General features: G+C 36.0%; 1 protein-coding gene across 3 annotated transcripts in view; it reads right to left on the reverse strand.

Moving 5' to 3' along the window:
* SUGCT (succinyl-CoA:glutarate-CoA transferase) overlaps positions 1–21,102 on the reverse strand; it is a 309,674-nt gene that overhangs the window by 164,045 nt on the left and 124,527 nt on the right. For all 3 annotated transcript variants that reach the window (XM_063158278.1, XM_063158287.1, XM_063158295.1), the window contains exon 12: positions 12,529–12,631. In XM_063158278.1, coding sequence (XP_063014348.1) covers positions 12,529–12,631 — 103 coding nt within the window. The remainder of the gene's footprint in view (positions 1–12,528; positions 12,632–21,102) is intronic.

The following is a 21,102-nucleotide window of genomic DNA, read 5'->3' on the forward strand; positions in this document are numbered from 1 at the left end:
TTCAACATCCACATGGCTTGCATATTAATTTTCAATTAATGACATAGCCAAAACCAAACCATATCCATACTTAAGTAAACATTTTTTCAGTTTCACCCATTGCCCCACTGAGTTCTGGGATTATTTAGATGGTCAGTTAGACAGCTACATCAGCTGAGATTGCAGCACTGGCTTTTGCTCCTTCAATTTGACAGAGGCCAAACTGATGCAAAGGCAATAATCTCCAAGAGAATACAACTACAGTGTGAGTGAATCTGTGTTTCCTTTTGAAGCAACAGCAGGTTTGTATCTACAGAATTTGGTGTGTTCAAAACAAAAATTCACTTAAAACGGCCAAGAAGTTTGGAAAATGTATATTGTATTGTGAAATCACAGTGACACTTCCTTCTGCACCCTCTCCTAGATGACTTGTAAAGATATAAACTATCTCCATGTGCTTTTATTTCATGCTTATTTTTCCATCACTCATCTAAAAAGTGAAGTAAAACATACATAGTGAGAATGAATGCATTTGCATTTTGCTCTTAAATAGGAAATAGGCATGGATTGAAATCTCATAGAAGAGCAAACACATGTCAGAAGAACCCATAATTTGCTTTTACTTTTATAAACCTGCTTCCAATAAAGGATAAAGTTAGGTAATTACTTGATTAGTTATTAGTATAGTAACTAATTACCCTAGTCTTGCTGTGCCTTTAATTTCAATTACAACGGTTGTTTGGCTGAGAATCATTTTCATTTTTTAAATTCTGAAAGAGCATATTCAGAGAATAAAGACATGAAAGCATGTTACTGAAATTAATTTAATTAAAATTTCCAAATATTTTTTAATGTCACTGCAGAGACACTAAATGCCACCTTCTTTTAATAACACATATTTATAACTGACACTAGTTTTAGCACTGTATTTACTGAAGTTAGGCCTTAAGAAAAAAAGGCAATTAAATAAATACCAGTCTATATCAAGGATATATATTGTGTTTCAAAACGTATGACTGAGAAATGCTCAGTATGCACTCCTATTAAGTGCATATTCTTATGTCCTAAAAATAAGAATATGTAACACTGAAAAATCCAACAGGTTCTTACAATAAATAGGGCTTGTCATGCAAAGTATAACTCTTTTCAAATATAACAGTTTATGGTGTTGATACAAGATACTGTATCAACAGAACTTAAGTTCCCTCTAAAATATACCATGCAATAGGATAAGTTGGGTATAAATGCTAGATCCAGAAAATATGTATTATATAGGATGTTATACACAACTAAGATTAAAGTTCACAAAGGAAATGTTAAAAACAGAGTCAATAGTTAGAAAAATACCTAAAGATGAAAATCAAGGCCATGAAAGTAGTAGGAAAGCATTTCTATTTTGTTAACATGCCTTGGTATCAGGGTATACCAATCAATAACGGCAGTTCAATTTGCTACTGCAGTTTTCAACATGAAAGAAATCGCACAACCAGTTCAGCAAAGTCATGGAAAGATGGGAGATTCCTAAGTCTTTTAAATCTGAGGGACCATAAAAACATAGGAATTGTGGGGGGAAAGAGGGAGATAGTTTGCACACTCAAGTTGTCAGGAAATATTCTTCTCACTTCAGTTTTTTAGAGGGATCAGGAAAAATAGGGAGATCTAACAAAATCTGTTGTTACATAACTGCTTAAAGGAGTTTCTCAAACTCAAAGCCTTTATCTTGATGACTGGCACAGAGACCAACTATTTTCAAGAAACAGGTTTCTTAAGCTTCACAGGAAGGAGTAGAGAAATCCTAATTCCTTTCTCATTTGTGAACCTGTACAAATACAGTACCTGGAAGAACAAGATGTGCAGAGACAAAATGGTGTTTCTGTTCATGCCCACTTTGGGTGTGACTTGAGGACTACAAGAAAATGCATTGCAGTTGCCTGTTCTACGCCAAAAGAGGATCAGGCTACATTTAGGAGAAGTTTCTCTCCAAAACCCAGCTCATTGAAACACACGGCAATCCCTCAAAATGGCCCTTTCAGGTTGTTAGCCTGACTCTCAAAACTCTCTGATCACCAATCCATACAGCCCATCACAGAAGAATATAATATTTGCAACACTGGTAGAAAAGCATGAGAGAGTAACTTAGTAGTGCTTGTTTGGTTTTAAAGAGAATTTTTTTTAACTTACTGGTTTTTTCTTAGAAATTAAACTGGGATCCGTAGTGTAAATACCATCTGCTTGGCATCTCAATTTATTCTTTTGTTTTTCCCTTACCATTTGTAAACTTGGCTTCAAATCCCTGATTTCTGTCTTTCCCTTCTCTCACATGTGAATCAGGATCTCATATTTAATACAACTATTAATCACCTTTACTACACTAGCTTCATATTGCAGTGTAATTTCATTTTCATGTAATTTCATTTTAATTTTCTTATTCTGTGAGCTATGAGGGGTTTCAGGTGTGATCCTAAACAATTAAAAATCAACTGGGTCCTCCCAAAGTTCTGTCTGTAAATCTGATCAAAATCTGGTTTTTTGTTGCTTAGTGTTTTCAGTTAGCAACAAATCCAGATTGTTTTTCAGGACTTGAAAAAGCTTTTTAATAACATTGCAGATCAAAAATATTAATCCAGATTTATATGTAATTCAACAGAAGTTTCACTCTCGAACTTATTACAAAATCACACCATTTTTTATTTAAATTGTTCTAATTCAATGCTATGGCTGATAATTATCCAATTGAAATTGTGTGAAGAAAATTTCAGCACGTAGCAGGCTGCTCCAAGTGTTGATATCTGAATGCTAAAGGCAGTTTTAAACTTAGAATGAATTCTTTAGAACAATGGTTATGTTCCTGGCCTGACTGACCATGCACAGTGAGAAAACACTTCCTGCTTCCTCATAAACTGTCTACTTGAATAATAATATAAACCTACATGAAACCACTCAGAGATGAGAGAGAAAATGGCAACGACAGAGAAAGCTTACCTGACTAGTGCCTTTCTGTAGTGGTTGGAAATCTGTATCTTGAAAAGCCCACTCCTACTCAGCCCACTCTTGTCTTCTCATGGCTCAGATATTTCTCCTCATTATTAAGAGGCATAAAACTAAAACAGTACATTTTTGTTAAATGTTATTGAATAACTACAGTGTAAAATAAACATGCCAGCATCTCATTTTTTTCAGCAGTTATTGGGACTCCAAGATGAACTTAGGCTAATGAGCGTGGAAATCTTGTAATTTCAGGAGGACAGGCCAGGGTGATGGCTTGAGCTAAGATTTTTAAATCAAGTTGAGCACTCAGGTAAAGTACCTGAAAACCAAGTTATAAGTAAAGCCTGATTTGCATGGTTTCTGCAGTTACAGCACAATTTCTGTTGTTGTCATTGCATTTTCCATTTTATTTTCTTCCTTCCTGGACTACATGTACCATCATCTATAGCTGCAATCATATGAGAGATTCTGAAATATGTATTCTTCAGAAAATCTTTAGTATTTTCATGCCTACAAAACTTAACTCATGCTACAAAGCTTCACCCCACTACTTATAAATAGATTAGTTTGCAATCAATGTAAGTAATAAAGACCAAGGATAAAAACCAGCTCTTGTGGCCTCTGAGAGACACAAAAAAACCCCTACAGGCTATGTTCAAATGAACTCCAAGAGAGCTTGGTGACATGTATTTGGGGGAAAAAAAAGTAAGAAACATGAAAAGCAACCCTTTGTTCAAGGAAGTTATACTGAAGCATGTCTAAAATTTAATCTGAAATCACAGTGTTTATTATAGAGTCTACTTAAAATTTGCTTAGTAAATGAAGTCACAGCTACCTTAGAAAAATATTTCAAAACAAACAATGTTGTTTTCTTACTTGATTTTATATACTTAGCTGATTTAAGTCAGGCAACCAATAGTCATAGATAGTCTCACAATTCCCATGCTGTGGGGAAAGCAAAGAATGCCTATTTAACCTCACTATTTACTTGTGATGATGATTCAGTGAATACTCGTATTTCAGAAAAAAAGGAAAAACTTGTAAAAAAAATCAATTACTTCAGCATATAAACTTACTTGTGGCTGAGAGACTTGATGAGACAGACACATGCTTGTATTCCTTTCTTTCCCATACATGTAAGAGTCTTAACACTCATCAAACTTTACATAAATGCAACAACTGGGTTAATTAAAAACTCTCTTTTGACCCCACAGTTATACAGTTTATACAAACAGAAATGAGGGCTGGGTTCACACTCTGTAGGGAACTTCTCAGAACTTGCATATGTAACTCAGTAGATCAAAGTTTGATGGCCTTATCCTGAGCACACTCTGGTAGCTTGAGACGCCAAATACAAATTCTTTGAAACCAACTGATGCCACTTTGAGCTGGAAGATTAGGGAACCAACGTGTAACTCCTGCAAGTACAGAAACTAATCCAAGAGTTTGAGGCACAAAGGATATGTATTACAGACTCCTAACACTGAGGCCTAACAAAAACTGAGAGGTTTCAAAAACAGCCTCTATGCTTCATGCCCAAGCATGGCTTTTTGACACATGTGCTTCAAGAAGGAAATGCCCAGAAAGGCCTGGTGGCTCTTCATGTCCTTGAACAGCCATGGCTGCAATGTAACTTTTAAACACATTCTATTTTATGAGAATGGATCTCTTTTTTGAGAACTTAATATTCTTCATAACCTGCAAATACTTGGATCATGCTCTTCTCAGCGAAAATTGGATCAGCTAAAGACATACCATTCTTATACATACACACTTAAAAGGGCGCTGAAAAATTGTTGCTCCTAAGCATTGCTTGCACAAAGAAAACGCGGTGCAATCTAAGTGCATGCTCAACTTATCTCCTGTAAGGCTCCACCATCATTCAGTAAAGATGTGCAAAAGTGATGCCACTTCTCATAAGGCCTTATTTTAATATACATCAGTTAAATCACATGATAAAAAATTTAATTTCCCAATTTTTCTGGTGCTTTTACATGAGAAGCTATACTTCACAGAAGCATAACTACTGCGTCTTTAAAACACTGCTTCTCCAAGTTCTCCTTCATGGCTAAAAAGCCAAAATAGAGAAAATTAGGAATAAACCCACTGTGTTAGTTTTTTCAGCTGTTCTAACATCATCATATTTTTCAGGTGCTCCAATAATACTTTCAACAGTTTCATTTACATCCATGAGGACTCAGCACTGCTACGTATTTTGCATGTGGCATCACAAGGCACACACATTAAATGACCTTTTAATATTTTGATTGAAGTGAGTTATCCATAGCTATGTGGGAACAGTGTGGCAGATGCAGGAAGAAATTCCTGTCTGACATTCAACTTCTATAAAAAGAAAGCTATATTTCTGCTACTTCTTACTTCTTTTCATACTCTGAATCAAATGAATGAAGAATTTGACAGACAACAATCTGGTTCAGAAGGCAGTCAATGCCCTCCTAATGATCAGTCTAGTCTATCCTGCATGCTTCAGGAAGATGATACAGCAGAAAGACAGTATCTGTTTTAAAAACATCACAATGCATATGAATTAGAGGTTCTACAGTAAAGTTGTTAGGAATTCTCATATTGGCATTGTTATTATTTATTGTAGCATTTCTAGAAATCAAAATTCAAGCATGGAGAAACCCTAAACATTTTATCTAATGTAGTTAGACAATTTCTTATCTAGAGCTCAAGCCAAACTGGCACCTTCAGGATGACAAAATTCATAAAGGGCTTGGGGAGTATGTGGCAACAGGTGAAAGCATGCACTGTGTGGGACTCAAGTCCTCTTTACTAACAGCCAACTTCTTTCCACTAACCTTAAAAACATGGAACAGAAAAGATCGTATCTGTGACACTGCCATCAACTTTCTGCTCAAGTCTCTTGGACAAAGAACTAATTCTTTAAAATGGAGCAGAAGAGCTCCCAGGCAAAACCTAGTTGTCAGAATATGCTGGTATGGTAAAAAAAATCTTATTTCTGGAAACTTTTTATCCCCCATGAGTGGGTCGTTTTACCCAGAAATGTTCCCAATGTACTTGAGATTTAATCAGACAACCAGCACTGGAAATTCTGTAAAGCTAAAGGTAAGCAAGAACAAAACCTCATAATAGAAATTGCTGAGCTACCTCTTTACTATTATTTTTCTTATGGCACTGTCTAAAAGTAGTAAGTACTTCTAGACAGTAGTTGTATATTAAAAGTGTACAGACAAGATCCTGTCATTAACATCAGCATACAGGGTTTTTTTCAAGACTTCTCCATTATAAGCTTTCCACAAGTCATTGTAACAGAGGCAGGCCATGCACAAACATGGCACAGTCATGGACCAGATGGTCACTACAGCCAAAATTTAAAATACAGTTCCTATGACAATATTTCTCATACCAAAATACAAGTGCTGTTTCATTTTGAGACTTTCCTACAATATCTGTATATAGAATACATATATAATGCATAATTGTGTATATGTGAAAATCACATACTACAAACTGTACTGGAATTGGATTTTCCATTTTACTTCTTCAAAATATGTTCCATTTCTCAATCCACTCCTCTTTAGAACAGAATCCACTTTCACAAAATTCCTACAGGCCAAAAGCTTGAAAACATTTGTAATTCAGTATAAGAGAGCTACTCTTGAAAAAATTAAAGGCTTGGGTATGGCGGGTGGTGTGATGTTTTTTCTTTGCATGGAATTTAAAAATTGAAGTAAAAAATTGTCTTGAAACACCAAAGCCAGGCAGCACACGTTTTAAGCTTAGCAAGAGAGGGATGAATACAGCTGAATTTCTGATTCAAAGTACAGTTTAATTTTAGATGTGTTCATTGGGTTGTTTCACTTTCAATGAATTGGCATTTTTAAATGTAAAAACATTCCATCATAAGATTTCCAACCAGTTTTAGTACTTATTTAATAGACACATACAAACTTTAATTCCTCTCTCTTGCCCATTAGGAATTACTTCCAGAAATATCATATTGCCTTAGGCGTGCAATCAGTTGCTTTTCAGTTGGAGAAACCTCTACATGTAAAAAAAATCTCCCTATAGTACATTAATATAATTTCATTTGTCTTGGGACAGCCCTCAATATGCCACTAAAGTATATTTCAACAAAGAATAACAATTAAAATATGGTCCTATTAAAAAAAAAAGTAAAAGAAAATAACCCCAAACCAAAATCAAACCCAAACCAGCACCAAAACCCACACAATTAAAAAGAAAAGGCAACAAAAAAAACCCACCAAAGCAAAAACACCCTACATGTTTTATAACTTTTGCTCTTCTATTTGTTCAAAATACTGAATGTAGAAGCTTTTACCAGATGCTAGGAATTTTTTTTGCCAGGATACATACAAAATAACTTCCAAAATAAGAGACAATCTGAAGGTTAATGAAAAAAAAAAAACTACCACCTTCATAAGTTTTCACAAATAACAAACTTAAAACATCAAATAATTACCAGTTATCAGATATTTCAATGCTCAATTTACTGTGACTTTTTTTTCTGAGGCATATTCAGAGAAATGGCTAAAGGAACTGTAATGGCCTTCTGGGACAGGAAGACTAAGGTTTCAGTAAAAAATGTTAAATTAATTTTTATAGTGATGCAAAGTCAGGGAAGGGTTGTTAAGGGATGGCCTGTTGCCACAGGGTGGAGTTTTGTTATGGTATCCTTTTAGAGTCTGCAGGTGTTTGGCAGGAGCTGAAATCAGGGCCAGCTGTGATATTTCAGCTCCGATATTTCCCTCCCCATATTTCTCAGAAGTGATGCATCAGGATGATGTCTTACACCTGATGTACTCAACTTGTGTGGTATGACTGGAACTGCTGGGGGGGGGGGCATGGGGGAAGTGCCACTGCATGGTTTTCATTTTATTTTCAGCTGACAACATTCATATAGGAAAATTCATCAACATGAATGGATTTAATATAGTAAAACACCAGATTACAGTTTATTAAACTGCCCATTTTTTTTCTGAGTTGTTTTGGTGCTTCCTGTATTATGTCAGCTATTTAATTAAAGTAAGAACACTCTATAAAATAATGTTGAAAGAAATTACAGTGCAAAAAAGGTGAGGGCAATGTTCTAAAGAAGAAAAAAACACCTTCAGTCACCTCACTTAACCAGCAAAGATCTCTGTCCTTGCATACTTAGCTGCAGTACAGCGCGTACCTGTTTTTGTTTTGTTTTATCTTTTGGGAGAATTTGAATAGTTTCTATTAAAAATGGTATTCTCTTTTAAGTTTGTTTTGTTTGGAAATCTTCAAACCACATTGTATTTCACACACATATTCCCCAGGGTATGTAAAATGGGACCATACTGAGGTCACTCTTAAGATTTTTAAGTGTTTTAAGAATTCTTTTAATGTTTGTACTATCTTGGCCTGGTTAAAAGAGCATTTTTTAAAAATAGTTTTGAAAAGTTTCACTATATAAATTTTCATAGTCTATACTGTTCTATTAAGCATTTGTAAGAACTTTCACAAACATTGCTTTCTCCCTCACATTTTTAAGAAATTTGTTCCCTTAACTAGCCAATCTCCTTTTTCTCTCAGCCATTTTATCCAAATATGCACAAGTACACGCGTACATCTCTCCACAGACTGATTGACTTACCAGTACAAATGCCTGTGGTATTCATTTAACTTCACAAATGAATAAAAGATTATAATCAGTGGGAAAAGTGGACATTTAACTCCATTCATGGAAAAACAGTATCACCTGGCACTCCAACTGAGTAAGAAATTTCCTGGGTTTTGGCAGCTCACTTGGAGTACGACTGAAGCTGTTAATGATATTAGTGAAATGTCCTGGGATCAAAAAATATGTTGTTTCATCTCAGTTTATAGAAGGAGTTATATAAGCCACTCCCAGCCTTCAGAGCTCTGAGGTCCTATTAGTTAAAATCAAATTTGAAAGCACAACCAGCCTGTAGCAAATTGAGCTCCATTAGACTATTTCAATCATCTCTTGTAGTGGTCTTTCCCCTTAGTTCCTCAAACGTGCTTCCAGCCATCCCTTGCATTGTTCCAGCCCCCTCCCTAGATTGCTGTCTCCATCTGGTACCAGCCCAGAGCACCCTTTGCAGCATTACTGACAGCTGAGCTGACATCCGTGCAGTGCATCTTGGTCACTAACAGTGCAAGACTACACTAACAATGCAAAGGGTTTGTATTATGGATGTAAAAATCCAAAGATGAAGGAGGAAGGTAATGGCAATAAATTAAGTAAATAAAATGCTTAGATCCAATCTTGATGGTAACACAAAAAGGAAGATGCTAGCTAAGCCTGTGTATTATCTATTAGAATTAGATAAGAGTTAGGCAAAATTGAGCTACCACTGGGTTTGATGTTTTTCTGCACTCTTCACAATGGTTGAGAGCAAATGGCAAAGAGAAGCACTTAACTGTGCTATGATCAAACAGTGTTAAGTAAAATTAGAGTTTCACATGTCTTACAGTATCAGTATGCATGGTTATCATAGGCAAATTGAGTGACATCTTTCTTAGAACTGTATTTTCTGGTCTAAACTGAGTCTGAGAAAACCACATTATAATGTGAGCAATGGCAAGAATTATTACAAAGTTTTCATACTTGATAAAAATCCGGGTTCAGGTTTATACATGAGAAAACAGGTGGATTGATGAGTAGGTGGATAAGGAATTGGTTGGATAGTCACATCCAGAGGGTAGGGGTCAATGACTCAGTGAGACATGATTTTGGTGACAAGTGGTGTCCCTCAGGAGCACTTTTTGGGACCAGTGCTATTTAATGTCTTCATCAATGACAGACAAAGGGATCGAGTGCACCCTCAGCAAGTTTGCAGATGTCACCAATCTGAGTGATGCAGTTGCCACACCTGAAGGATGGGATGCCATCCAGAGGGACGCTCATATTCTTGAGAAATGGGCCCATGGGAACATCACAAGGTCCAACAAAGCCAAGCCCAAAGTTCTACACGAGGGTCAAGGCAACCCTCAGGATCAATATGGGCTGGGGCATGAGAAGATTGAGAGCAGCCCTGCTGAGAACAAATAGAGGGACCTGGTGGATGTGAGGTTGGACATGAGCCAGAAATGTTTGCTTGCATTCCAGAAAGTGAAATGTGTCTCAGGCTGCATCAAAGGAAGTGTGACCAGCCCATCAAGAGAGAGATCCTTTCCTTCTACTCTTCTTTCATAAGATCCCACCTGGAGTATTGTGTCCAGCTCTGGGGTCCACAGCATCAGAAGGAGCAAGTTGGAGGAGTCCAGAGGAGTCCAGTGGAGATGATCAGAGGGCTGGATGGAGCACCTCTGCAATGAGGAAAGGCTGAGAGAACTAGGAATGTTCATCTTGGAAAAGAGAATGCTCTGGGGATTCCCTGTGGTGGCCTTTCAGTACTTAAAAGGGAACTATAAGAATTTTTAGCAGGACCTGTTATGATAGGACAAGGGTTAATGACTCTAAACTGGAAAAAAAAAAAAAAAAAAAGTTAATTTAGATTAGCCATAATAAAGTTTTTACAATGATGGTCAGGAAACACTAGAACGGGTTGCCCAGAGAGATAGTAAATGCCCCATCCCTGAAAATATTCAAGATCAGACTGGGTGGGGCTTCTGAGCTATCTGATTTTGTTGAAGATACCCCTGCAGACTGCAAGATTGTTGGAATAGATGACCTCACAAAGATCCTTTCCAACTCAAACTATTTTATGATTCTATGAAAAATCTTGCTGTGATTAGAGTATGTTCTTGTTGGTGGATGCTGGATTTCTCCTATTATACCTGGGATTTCATAGTGCAGAGGACACTTAGATTACAGTCTCTCAGGTGATAAAGTCCTTTCCCAGTCAATCTCAGTCTTTTTTTTTTCCCTGCTTCCTTTGAACTGAAACTATCTGTGAGAAAACACTTCTTTCAGAAATGAAATGAAGGTATAACATGCAGCTATGCACAAATATTGGCATTAAATTTCCAGTAGCAATGACTGGGTGCCACATATTTCAGAAAAGCGTGTAGAAAAGACAGTTTTAAAGCAGTTTCATGAGGAAAAGATTAGCATGCACCTTACAGAAAAATATTTCAAAAAACATGCCGTATCTAACTGCAAAGCACCATGGTACCTTGTATTGATAGGCTAACTATATCAAGTAATAACCTGAGACATATATATAAATAACATATATATATATATATAAATAACATAATATTATATATGTGAAACTGTTATTTAGGTGAATTCTAACAAGAACAAGGTAGCCAAGATATCCTCTTTCCAATTTGGGAGGTAATAGCCCATGACAAATAATGTTTTAAAAACAGTCTCTTTCAGAGTAGACTCAACTTCTTAAAATTCACAGCATCAAAAAAGCACAGAATATTTTTCCAGTGTTGCCCTAAGCAGAGCCAAGTCTGAGTAAAATACTCTTGCTGTATGTTCTTCAAAGCCCAATCTTAATCCCTGTGAAAGTTATGAAGTGAAAAATTTGGCCCATGCATGCTTTACAGCATGATACTACATCATTTTAAGAAGAGAGTATTTATTTAATAAAAAAATATTCTTTCCCTGCAGTCACCTAACAAATATTATCTTATGCCTCTAAAATATAATAATATTTATAATAAACATTTATTATAAATATTTTTTTAATGACAGGGATTGCTTTGCCTGCTCTTACTTTCCCAGCACTGCAATCACATTCGCAACAAACACTTCTGACAGCAGACATGGACATGTACAAAATCAGAAGAAAATACCAAAATAGTCATTGATAAATCATTTTTTCTCGTGATTCTCTGTAGTAAAAATCATCTTAGAGGAGATTCATCATACATTAGAACAGCCAAAAAATATACAGCTGCAGTACTCAAGACAGTCTAATTCAGTTTATCTTGGGCCCTTTAACACTTCTTAAGCCAGAGAGTCAAAAAGCAGCAAAGGCATCAGAAAATATGAAGATAATATAACTCTCCAGGTACTAAAGTAGAAAAATATTGTATATAATTAAGCATAGGTGTAATCCAGTGCAATATTAAATAGATACAGAGATGAACTGTTTTTAGCTACTGAAACCACCAGGCCAAGAAAAGGTTTCTTTCTTTCTATGGATTTTGTGCTTCATTTTTCTTTTTCCAGTCAAAATGTTGCCCATTTTTTTTTCAAACAGAATTGATTTTGGTTGTCCAAACTCCATACAAAAAATTAGTTCTTTCAGGGCCCAAAAAAAGGTGATTTTCTGCATATTTATGTGACAAAATGTATTTATATACTATATTATGGTTTCTTCCTCTGTTTTACCAGCCAGTTTTGAAACATAGACTCGATGTGAGACATGGAATACCCATGGTTTAATTTGTTGTGAAATAGTCTGAGTCCTCAAGCATATAATTCATTTAAACATTTGTATTTATTTCTAAATATGACCTACTATTGGCTGAAACTCAATTCATCATGAACCTCTCAAATCCCATTTTAAAGTAGCCAAAATCAGGTCTGAGTGGCAGGAGGAGTTACTCAGCACTTGTAAGACACGTGTAATAGTGTACAGAAGAGACTTGGTGAGGACCAACCTGAGGATCTGAGAACACTTGCTGCATGTTGTTGATTGGGCCATAGGGAACCCCGCTCCCCTCAAAGAGCTGCAACCACTCCATCGTCGCTTTTTCTGAAAACCTAAGAGCAAATAAGAATGAATGTGGTTTAAACACCGTACTTTCAGATTGTAAGGAGTGTATAGCATGTCTCCCTTCTCTTTCACTGCTTCCATACTCCTCTCCACTGATTTCTTCCCAGTCAGGGATTAAAATAACAAAAATGTACTAGTTATATTCTTCAGAAATGCAAAACCCATAGGAGAAAGAATCTGAACGAGCTTCTGTTTCTATCTGATAATCTGAAGCAATGCAGGAATGATATAAAGCTGAATTTATCATCAGTTTCAAATAAGGATCAATGGCTTTCCTCCCTTCCTTAATTATACTAATGCACTTCACATTCGTTTCCCATCCTTTACATATTAAAAACAAAAAGATACAGTGCAAGTACCATGCAGTACTGCTCATTAAAAGCTGATGTAAAGCATCATCAAAAACATACATCAGGATTAAACCCCACATTTTTAGGTCAGATAAGAAGACTGATCACATATTTATTTGTTGGATGGTTGTACAACCTATCCTAAGAACACACAGTTCGGCATATATACACGGTGCCTGTATGCTGGTGAACACATTGCTCCAGGTCTTTGTATCACATGCAAAAAGCTCATTTTATTTCTTTCTAAGCATTCCATTTCATAACTAGTAACACCACTCTATTTCCCCTGTTTTGCTAGATAGATTTTCTTCCCTCATCTGCCTACTGAAGTTGCATACATGAAGAAAAGACACCGTTGGAACAATATCAGTTGCTGAGAGATGGTATTATCTGCAGTCATCTGGGATCCTGAATCAAAAGTAAACTTACTTGGAGATTGCATTTTAAAGTTCAGGAAGATAAATACCATAGAGGTCTACCAGCTTATTACAAATCAAAACTGGCTTCATGATATACCTAACACTGAAAAGAAATTAGATGTGATTTAAAGACCTGATGGAAACAAAATTAATAGAAACCTTAAAAAGGTTTCTATTAATTTCTCAGTTACTAGTATTCTATAGCTACCAGTTTGCTGTTCCTTAAGAGTAATAACATCAGTAACATTCAGCTTTACTTCTAGCACAAAATATGCATGGCCCCTTCTCAGAGCTAGCAGATTTATTCCTGAAGTCAACAAGCAATTCTAGAAGAAATGGAAGGAGCAATAAAAAAAGTCAAAATAAAAGGCCTTAAAAGTGCAAAATATGTTATAAAATGAAGCATGAGTCATGAAAGAATGAAGCAAATTGCAGCATAGCTTCTAAATAAAACAGATAAAAGAATATTGCAATCCACTTCATTGAATATGAAAGTGACATCATGGTAAAGATGTAGTCAGCCATAAAGACAGGGCTGCTGTTGAACCCATCCAGGGTCTATCCAATTCAGTACTCTGTTGGAGCCGTACCTAGAACCAGGTACATTGCAGGAAACTGGGGAAAAAGCTAACTCTAGATAGCAGATAACCTTCCTTCCTCAGTGACTGCAGGTATTAACCATGATTTTAGTCTAAAATACAATTTGTATTTCCCTTCAGTACTCTCCATTCAACAACAATTCTCATCACCTGTATATTCTTGTTATTCATAGCCATCTAGTATTAAGGTTTGGGGCTCAAAATTTCATGTAAATAAGATTTGCATGAAAAACTGTTTCCCTTCAGTTGCAGACGCTGTTTATATAAAATTATTCTGTTCCCTGCTAGCAACAGAGATGCTTCATATTTCATGGCCCACTAAATCCCTTGTTATAAATGGAAAGTGTTTTTCAGCTACTACTATCTCATTTCTAATAAGACAGGACAACTGCAAGAGGAATCTTGGGCTCAACTTCATAATCATGGTGCTGAAGACCATCACCAGGAAATTATTTCAATTCTCAATGTATAACATTCAATTGATCTGTTAGTAATGAATAAGTCCTGCTATGTTATGTTCCCACACTTCTTTTTAAAAAAGAGTTTATAACTATCTTCCTGAGTCTAAAAAAACAGAACTTTTGCATTTAAAGAATAGCCTGAAAATGAAGTTTTTTCAACAGGAGTGTCTATAATCTATATCTGCATAACCAGTAGGCTACTTCTTGATATTGTGGTAAATCTGAATAATTTTCAAGATATATATTCTCCTTCAGTTGTACCATTGTGAGTGACTCAATATATAGTGGAGTTGTATATGTAAGCTGCAGAATCTATGTAGATTAAGCAAAATTTCTGTGATTCTATATTAATTTCTACAATTTAAGGTTGTGCTTAGGTTTTTTCTTCCTACATGACAGAAAAAAAACCCCTACAATTTTGTAGAAAACATGAGATTGTCCATTATCCTCTGTCTATTATCCTCAAGGGGGACACAGTGTTTCTTATTGAAACTCTCTCTAACGGGGAATAGCTCCCTTTATTTGTGTTAAAGAAAGGCTGTTGAGAACATATTGTTAGGCAAACGGTTGAAAACCAAAACAGAACACCACCACTGCCAATAAAGGTCTAGTATTCAGATTCTGAGAGCAACAGCATGGAACTATTTTGCTCATTCAACTATGTTTTATATATTGAAACATCTGCTGTACATCATTAAGGGAGAAATACTCTTTCAAGATCTGATAAAAGATAAGCCATGGATTAAAAAAATGTTAATTTTTACCTCTGATGTCAGCTGTACAAATTTCAATTTATTTTTTTTACCAACCTGTATGTATTATTCCCCCAACTAAAAACAATTTGTGATACTACTTACACAAATAAGTACCATAACCTTTACTTAAACTGAGGGGCTGATGTTTAGGTTGCTAAGTACCCAATGATAACGTGCTCAGCACTTTCAAATAACAAGAGAAGACCCTCAGCAAAAACTTCCAAGAAGTAGAAGACTAACAATCTCTCCTGAAAATGAAAGCTCTGCCAGCAGGAATTCAGAAGGTCTGGCCAATCCTTTTTCTCTTTACGTATTTAAAATGTCTTTCTATGATTTTTCATTTTTTTTAATAAATATCATACTTTGTATATTTTTCAGTTAAGAAAAATAAATTATTGACTTTCTTTATATATACACATACATAAACAAAAACATTGTGATGGAAACACACACAAGGCTAAACGATGGCCCATCTTCCAAACCTGAGCTAGTAGGGAAAAAAAAAGAATCCAAGACTGTAGAGCATCTGAACTCTGAAACATGACACTTGCAAGAGGATCTTTACCTCAGAGATACTCAGTGACTGCAGGAGAGCTCAACACTGCTCAAACTACAGCTTCAATTCTTTTCAGAGGAGTCCCTTTTCCTATAAAGTGTTCCATCTGCCACATATATATATGTATAATCACAGCAATGCCCTCTAAATTACCTGTGATTTATTTATAAAAAAATGTTTTAAACCTGTAGCTTAGCTCTCTGCAATTACTACCAGTATTTTAGAAGTTCAGAAGGATTTGCTCTTTACTGTACTACTTTGTGGTATGAAGTTTAAATTCAGGCTCTTCCTGAAAGCATCTCTAAAAAAAGGAAGGATATGTACTCCAATGAAGAACAAACCCATTGCTAGGACATTTACTGCAAAGCCTGAACTGAGGCTTACTTCCTGAACGGGTCAAAGTCTCCATGATGTCGTATTTGCATTTTAAGCAATACTCTAAGCCTCCTCCGCACTAAATTACACAGCACTCACGAAAATACTAAAGCTGCAGTATCGAAATGAGGCATCAAATTCCAGAACATTTAACATTAAATACATTTCATGCTTTAAAATATTTTAAGAACAGAAAGCGTGGCATAAGCTGAACTAATTGAAATTGGAAGAAATCCAACTAAATATATTTTTCTTCAATTAGTAAATCTAGCAAGCATCATTAAATGGAAACATCTAAATTTAAACTATACACTCAGCAAATTCATAAAAAAAATTTACAGCACAATACAAAAAAAGAACCTCTAAAAGGCAAAAAATATATAGAAAATAAAAAAGTTTTACACCTTGTTTTTTTTACACAAACTACAAGCATAGTTTGGCTTCTTGAAAAGCAGGATCTGCATTCCCTTTTGCTTTCTAACAAATTCTAATTTAAAGAAAAAAGTAAGAAATGCATCTTTACATGTAAAACAGAAAAAGGATGTCTGCTGGACTTGTGCAAGTTATATGAAATGGCTTTAATGTGTTCATATTTTTTAATAGTACTTGGGTATGTTTCTAAGTTTCTCATCCTGATAACTATTAAAATAAAATTTGGTGGTTTTCTTGGCAATATTTTGTCTTTCAATGAAACAAAGACTTTAAAAGTTTGAATGAATCCACTTTGTGTATTCCATTTTCTGTGTTTCCTAGGAAACCTTCAATCCTTGCTACATCCTTTGTAGAAAGGCAACCATGTTTCTCTAATGGATAAAAATATCCAATTCCACACAAGGTTTAGAAGAACTACTAAAGCAAAATACTGCTCTTTTCTATAGGAAACCTATGGCAATTAATTTAGAGAAGTAATTTGGACAGCTACCAAATACAGATGGAACAGCAACCTCCAGGATTAGTAAGAGCTTTCTACATGGGGTCAATCACAAAAAAGCTCCTCTGTTCTTGCTAAAATCCACAAGAGCATTCCTGTGTTTTCTAGCACAACACAAATCTGCATCCTAGTTTTTGTTTTATTTTGTTCTATCAACAGTCTCTTCACTCCCAAATATCTAGAATATTTTTTTCTTCAGTACCAAACACCTCTTTAATTGTAGTTAAATGAGTAAGAGGTTGGTACAGTTTCTTACAGTAGCATCTATGGAAGACACTACACAAAACAAAAGCCCTAGAAAATATATGTTTGGAAAATTCAAATAACGGATCGTTATCCTTTAGTGTACAATGAATACAGAATTAGTGCTTTCAAAGTGAATTCTACAGTATTTACTCAATAGTGTGTAAATATCTCTGTCAGTGGGTACTCTTCTGTTACTGGTGAATCACTGGGAAAATCACAACAGACAAAATATTAAAATAGTCGTGATCAACATGATTGTACAGGTTTTGCTGAGAGATATTTCAAATACTTTAAAAGATGTCACATACAGTAGATTATAAGTGGTAGCTATATAAAAAATACCATCCACACATTTGCAGTTACAACAATTCACCATGAAAATTCTTTTATATTTCTATATAAATAAAAATATTTACATAAATAAATATTGTTTATTTATAGATAAATAAATATTGCATACTACAAATATTGCTACCAGTTTTGTAGAAATATTAATAAATCTTCACCTTTGTGCACTAAATTTGTGCCAGAGGTTAATAGACTTTCTCTTTCCTCTATCAAGATTTGCATGCTGCTTTAAAACCACGTATGATTTTTAAGGAATGGCATACCACACGGAGGGAAACACGACTATCTTGTAAAATGCATTTCTTTTGGCTACTGAGAAGTTACTCCAGCATGTAAAAGAACTAATTCTTTTGTAGTCAGATAGTGTTAAGCTACGCACATTAGAAATACACTGCTTTTCTCCAACCTTCCTCTGTTTTACTCAAGTACAAAAAAGGACCGTAACTTTTATACTTATGACAAAAAAAAGTGCAAATTAACTGAAAATCAGCAAGGTAAACACACATCAAAAAAAGCACATTGAGAAGGATGAAAAGTTGCAATGATTATGTTGCTGGTTTTCTTCTAACCCAAGGGGATTAAGGAACTAGCAAGACACAGGTCAAAAAGTCCTTTCAAAATCACTGATTTCAGTAGCCTCAAGTTAGAAATGTAAGTCATCAGAAAAGAGATGGCAAGTTCCTTTTCAAAAAGGATCTTGAACTTCACACAGATATGATAATCCTAGAAGGCTATTAAAGGTAAGAAAAAACCCACAAAAACACACATTAGCTTACCCAGTCCAAAAATCAGATGCTTGAGATGTTTTAGATCTCTCTCATTTGTGTACACAGAAGACAGCATAAAATAGCAATTTAAAATGAAACGTTTTAAAGCAAAATGTGGCAATTTGGTAGCCACTGCCTCCACAGCTCAGCCCCCTCTGTGGTGATGGTAAGGTATGTGACTGGGAAAGTAAGCCTTACCAGCTGTGCCACACTGAAGTCAATTGTCTTTCAAACTTCAAACACCTGTCTTGCTGAAGCTGTAAACAGCAAGATGCTCATGCTTGTAATGTTATCAAGTGACTTCAGTCAGCCAGGCACTTGGCTTAGAAAAGGAAATGGTGGGGATAGGGAAGGAGATTTACAAAGGCTGGGTGTGTCTCAACAAGTGTGAATTTAACAATGCTTCTCATCAGGCAAATTAAACCTCTTACAATACTCTTTCCCCTTTAGATGCCCTCCTCTTCTGTTACTAGGTGGAAAGCATTTAGCAACGACTTTATTAACTGAGGATCAAGTTCCTCTGTGTTTCCTTCCTGCTCATTCCTTTTCCCCTCACACTTACATACACAGCATGCAGCTGTAGAGTACAGTCAAGAATAAGGGGTTTAAAATATAAGTGCTAGGAAGAGAAGTTCCACTCTGAATCATTTCCAGCCCTAACACTTCTGAGTCCACAATAATTTGGTTGGAGCTGCAGGAGCACTAATCATACTGAATTTATGTGTTCTTCTTTATGTGAAGCTGCTTCAGTTTAAAGGCTGAGGGCACATCTGCTACTCACCTTCCACCTACACCTATACACCCCCATACACTCTTTTCCATTTACAGGTTAATTTCCCAAAGTACCTTGGAACACACATTTAGCTGCCCTTAATATGTGTCTACATTACTGAGGTGCATGGTGGGATGAATGTTTGAATTCTGGAGTAATTTGAAGAAGATCATCAGATTAAGCCCCCTTTCTCAAAGCAGTTTCTTTTAAAACTGGTATTATACTTGGAACTATTAAAATGGATTCTATACTATTTTGCACACATGTAAAATTTCATGTGCAGTCTATATGCGTGTGTCTTGACGTATGCCTGCTTATATATACACATACAAAATAATCTGCATTGTGTCTGGTACTATTGTGTTCTAGTGGAAGCAAAAGTGAAAGAGAGGAAGAGGGCAAAGAGAGCAACAATTAAAACTTGGTTCTCTTGTTTGTGAGTTAGATGTACACCTAACTCACAAACCAGAGGTTTTCACTGGAAACTTAAAAAACAGAGTGCTCTGTAGTCTGTCAGTTCTCACATGAGCTGGGAGTCTCAGGGGCCTCAGTGGTAGCCATTGAACCTGACCTCCACCCAGGTAGGGTCATTTTAAATTGACTCTTGGCACATACACAAGAAAGGAAGGCAGAGGTAATTTGCTTTTGTCAGAGTTCTGCTTTCTTGTCATTTGGGGAAAATGTAACGTAAATAAAGAAGCAGATACAGAAGGCACCAATACTTTTTTTTTTCTTTTTTTCTTTTTTTTTTCTTTTACTGAAGAGTAGATGTGCAAATGCCAGCAGTAGGAGAGGAAAGAGGAAATAAGATGAAGACAGTGAAGGGGGCCTGTAGAAAGTTGAGGAAGATGATGGGAACAGGAAAAAACCAGCACAGAAGGAAGAGGACCAGAGATGGCAAAGGGAACACCACCAGTAGCAAAATAAGTCCAAAATGCCCCACGAGCCTATATCCTTCTTGCAGCATTTTACTCATTTCCTCATAGACTGTGGAACTAAAAACACTTCATGTCTTGAGATGGAACTGTTTTCTGTAATCCCTCTTATTGCTTCAGTATGAGAGCAGGCTCTCTCAGAAGCCACATACCACTCCACAGGAGTTTACCTTCCCTTCACTTTTATTGACATATGACATTCTCTGTGGATATGGGAACTTATCCTTCCCTATTTGCTGTCCCTCTCCACCTTTCATTTGTGCCCTACAAATGGAATTGAGATGTACAGAGAGCAAGCTGGATTAAAGAGCTAAGGACAGGCATGCTTCACTCTTCATTTCTGTCAGAGAAGAGGATGAGGAAATTCTTTCTGAAATAAATGGAGCAATTCACAGCTTTCAGAGGAGTTGTTTCAAGTTGCATATATGTCTGAAGTCATATTTGTCCCCATCTTGTATTCTCACTCAGTTCAGTATATCTGACTTTGATGAATATATAATTTCACACCCTTCTGAGAAGTCTTCTCTTTAAAGGTCAATTTCTTCTAAGTGCTGCATAATCCCCATGGTTACCTGACTGCCCTGAAATCTGGCATGGTTACCACAGGTGACCACAGGGGGTGAATAGAATTATTGATTTAAATTAGAGGTCACATGGGTGAAGAATTCCCAATATAGAGCCTTTTTCTTAAAAAACCACAGCATTCCTTAACATTGACCAATTGTCCCAATGTCTCCTTTGTGCACACATCTAAAAATAAAATTGTGACCAGTTGCTCATTTTTTAGCAAATAAAAGCCACCTTGGTGGCAAATAAGTGCCTCCTTGGTGAGTTCAATGCTTTCAAAAATTTCAGCTCCATGCATGAAGCGAATTATGTGCTCGAGGCTTCAGGGAGTTTTTGACCCTGTGAGTGGGTCTGAACAACTCCTATTCCAACACAAA

The sequence above is a fragment of the Melospiza melodia genome, chromosome 1, assembly GCF_035770615.1.
Source record: "Melospiza melodia melodia isolate bMelMel2 chromosome 1, bMelMel2.pri, whole genome shotgun sequence".
In the NCBI taxonomy this organism is placed as follows: domain Eukaryota; kingdom Metazoa; phylum Chordata; class Aves; order Passeriformes; family Passerellidae; genus Melospiza; species Melospiza melodia.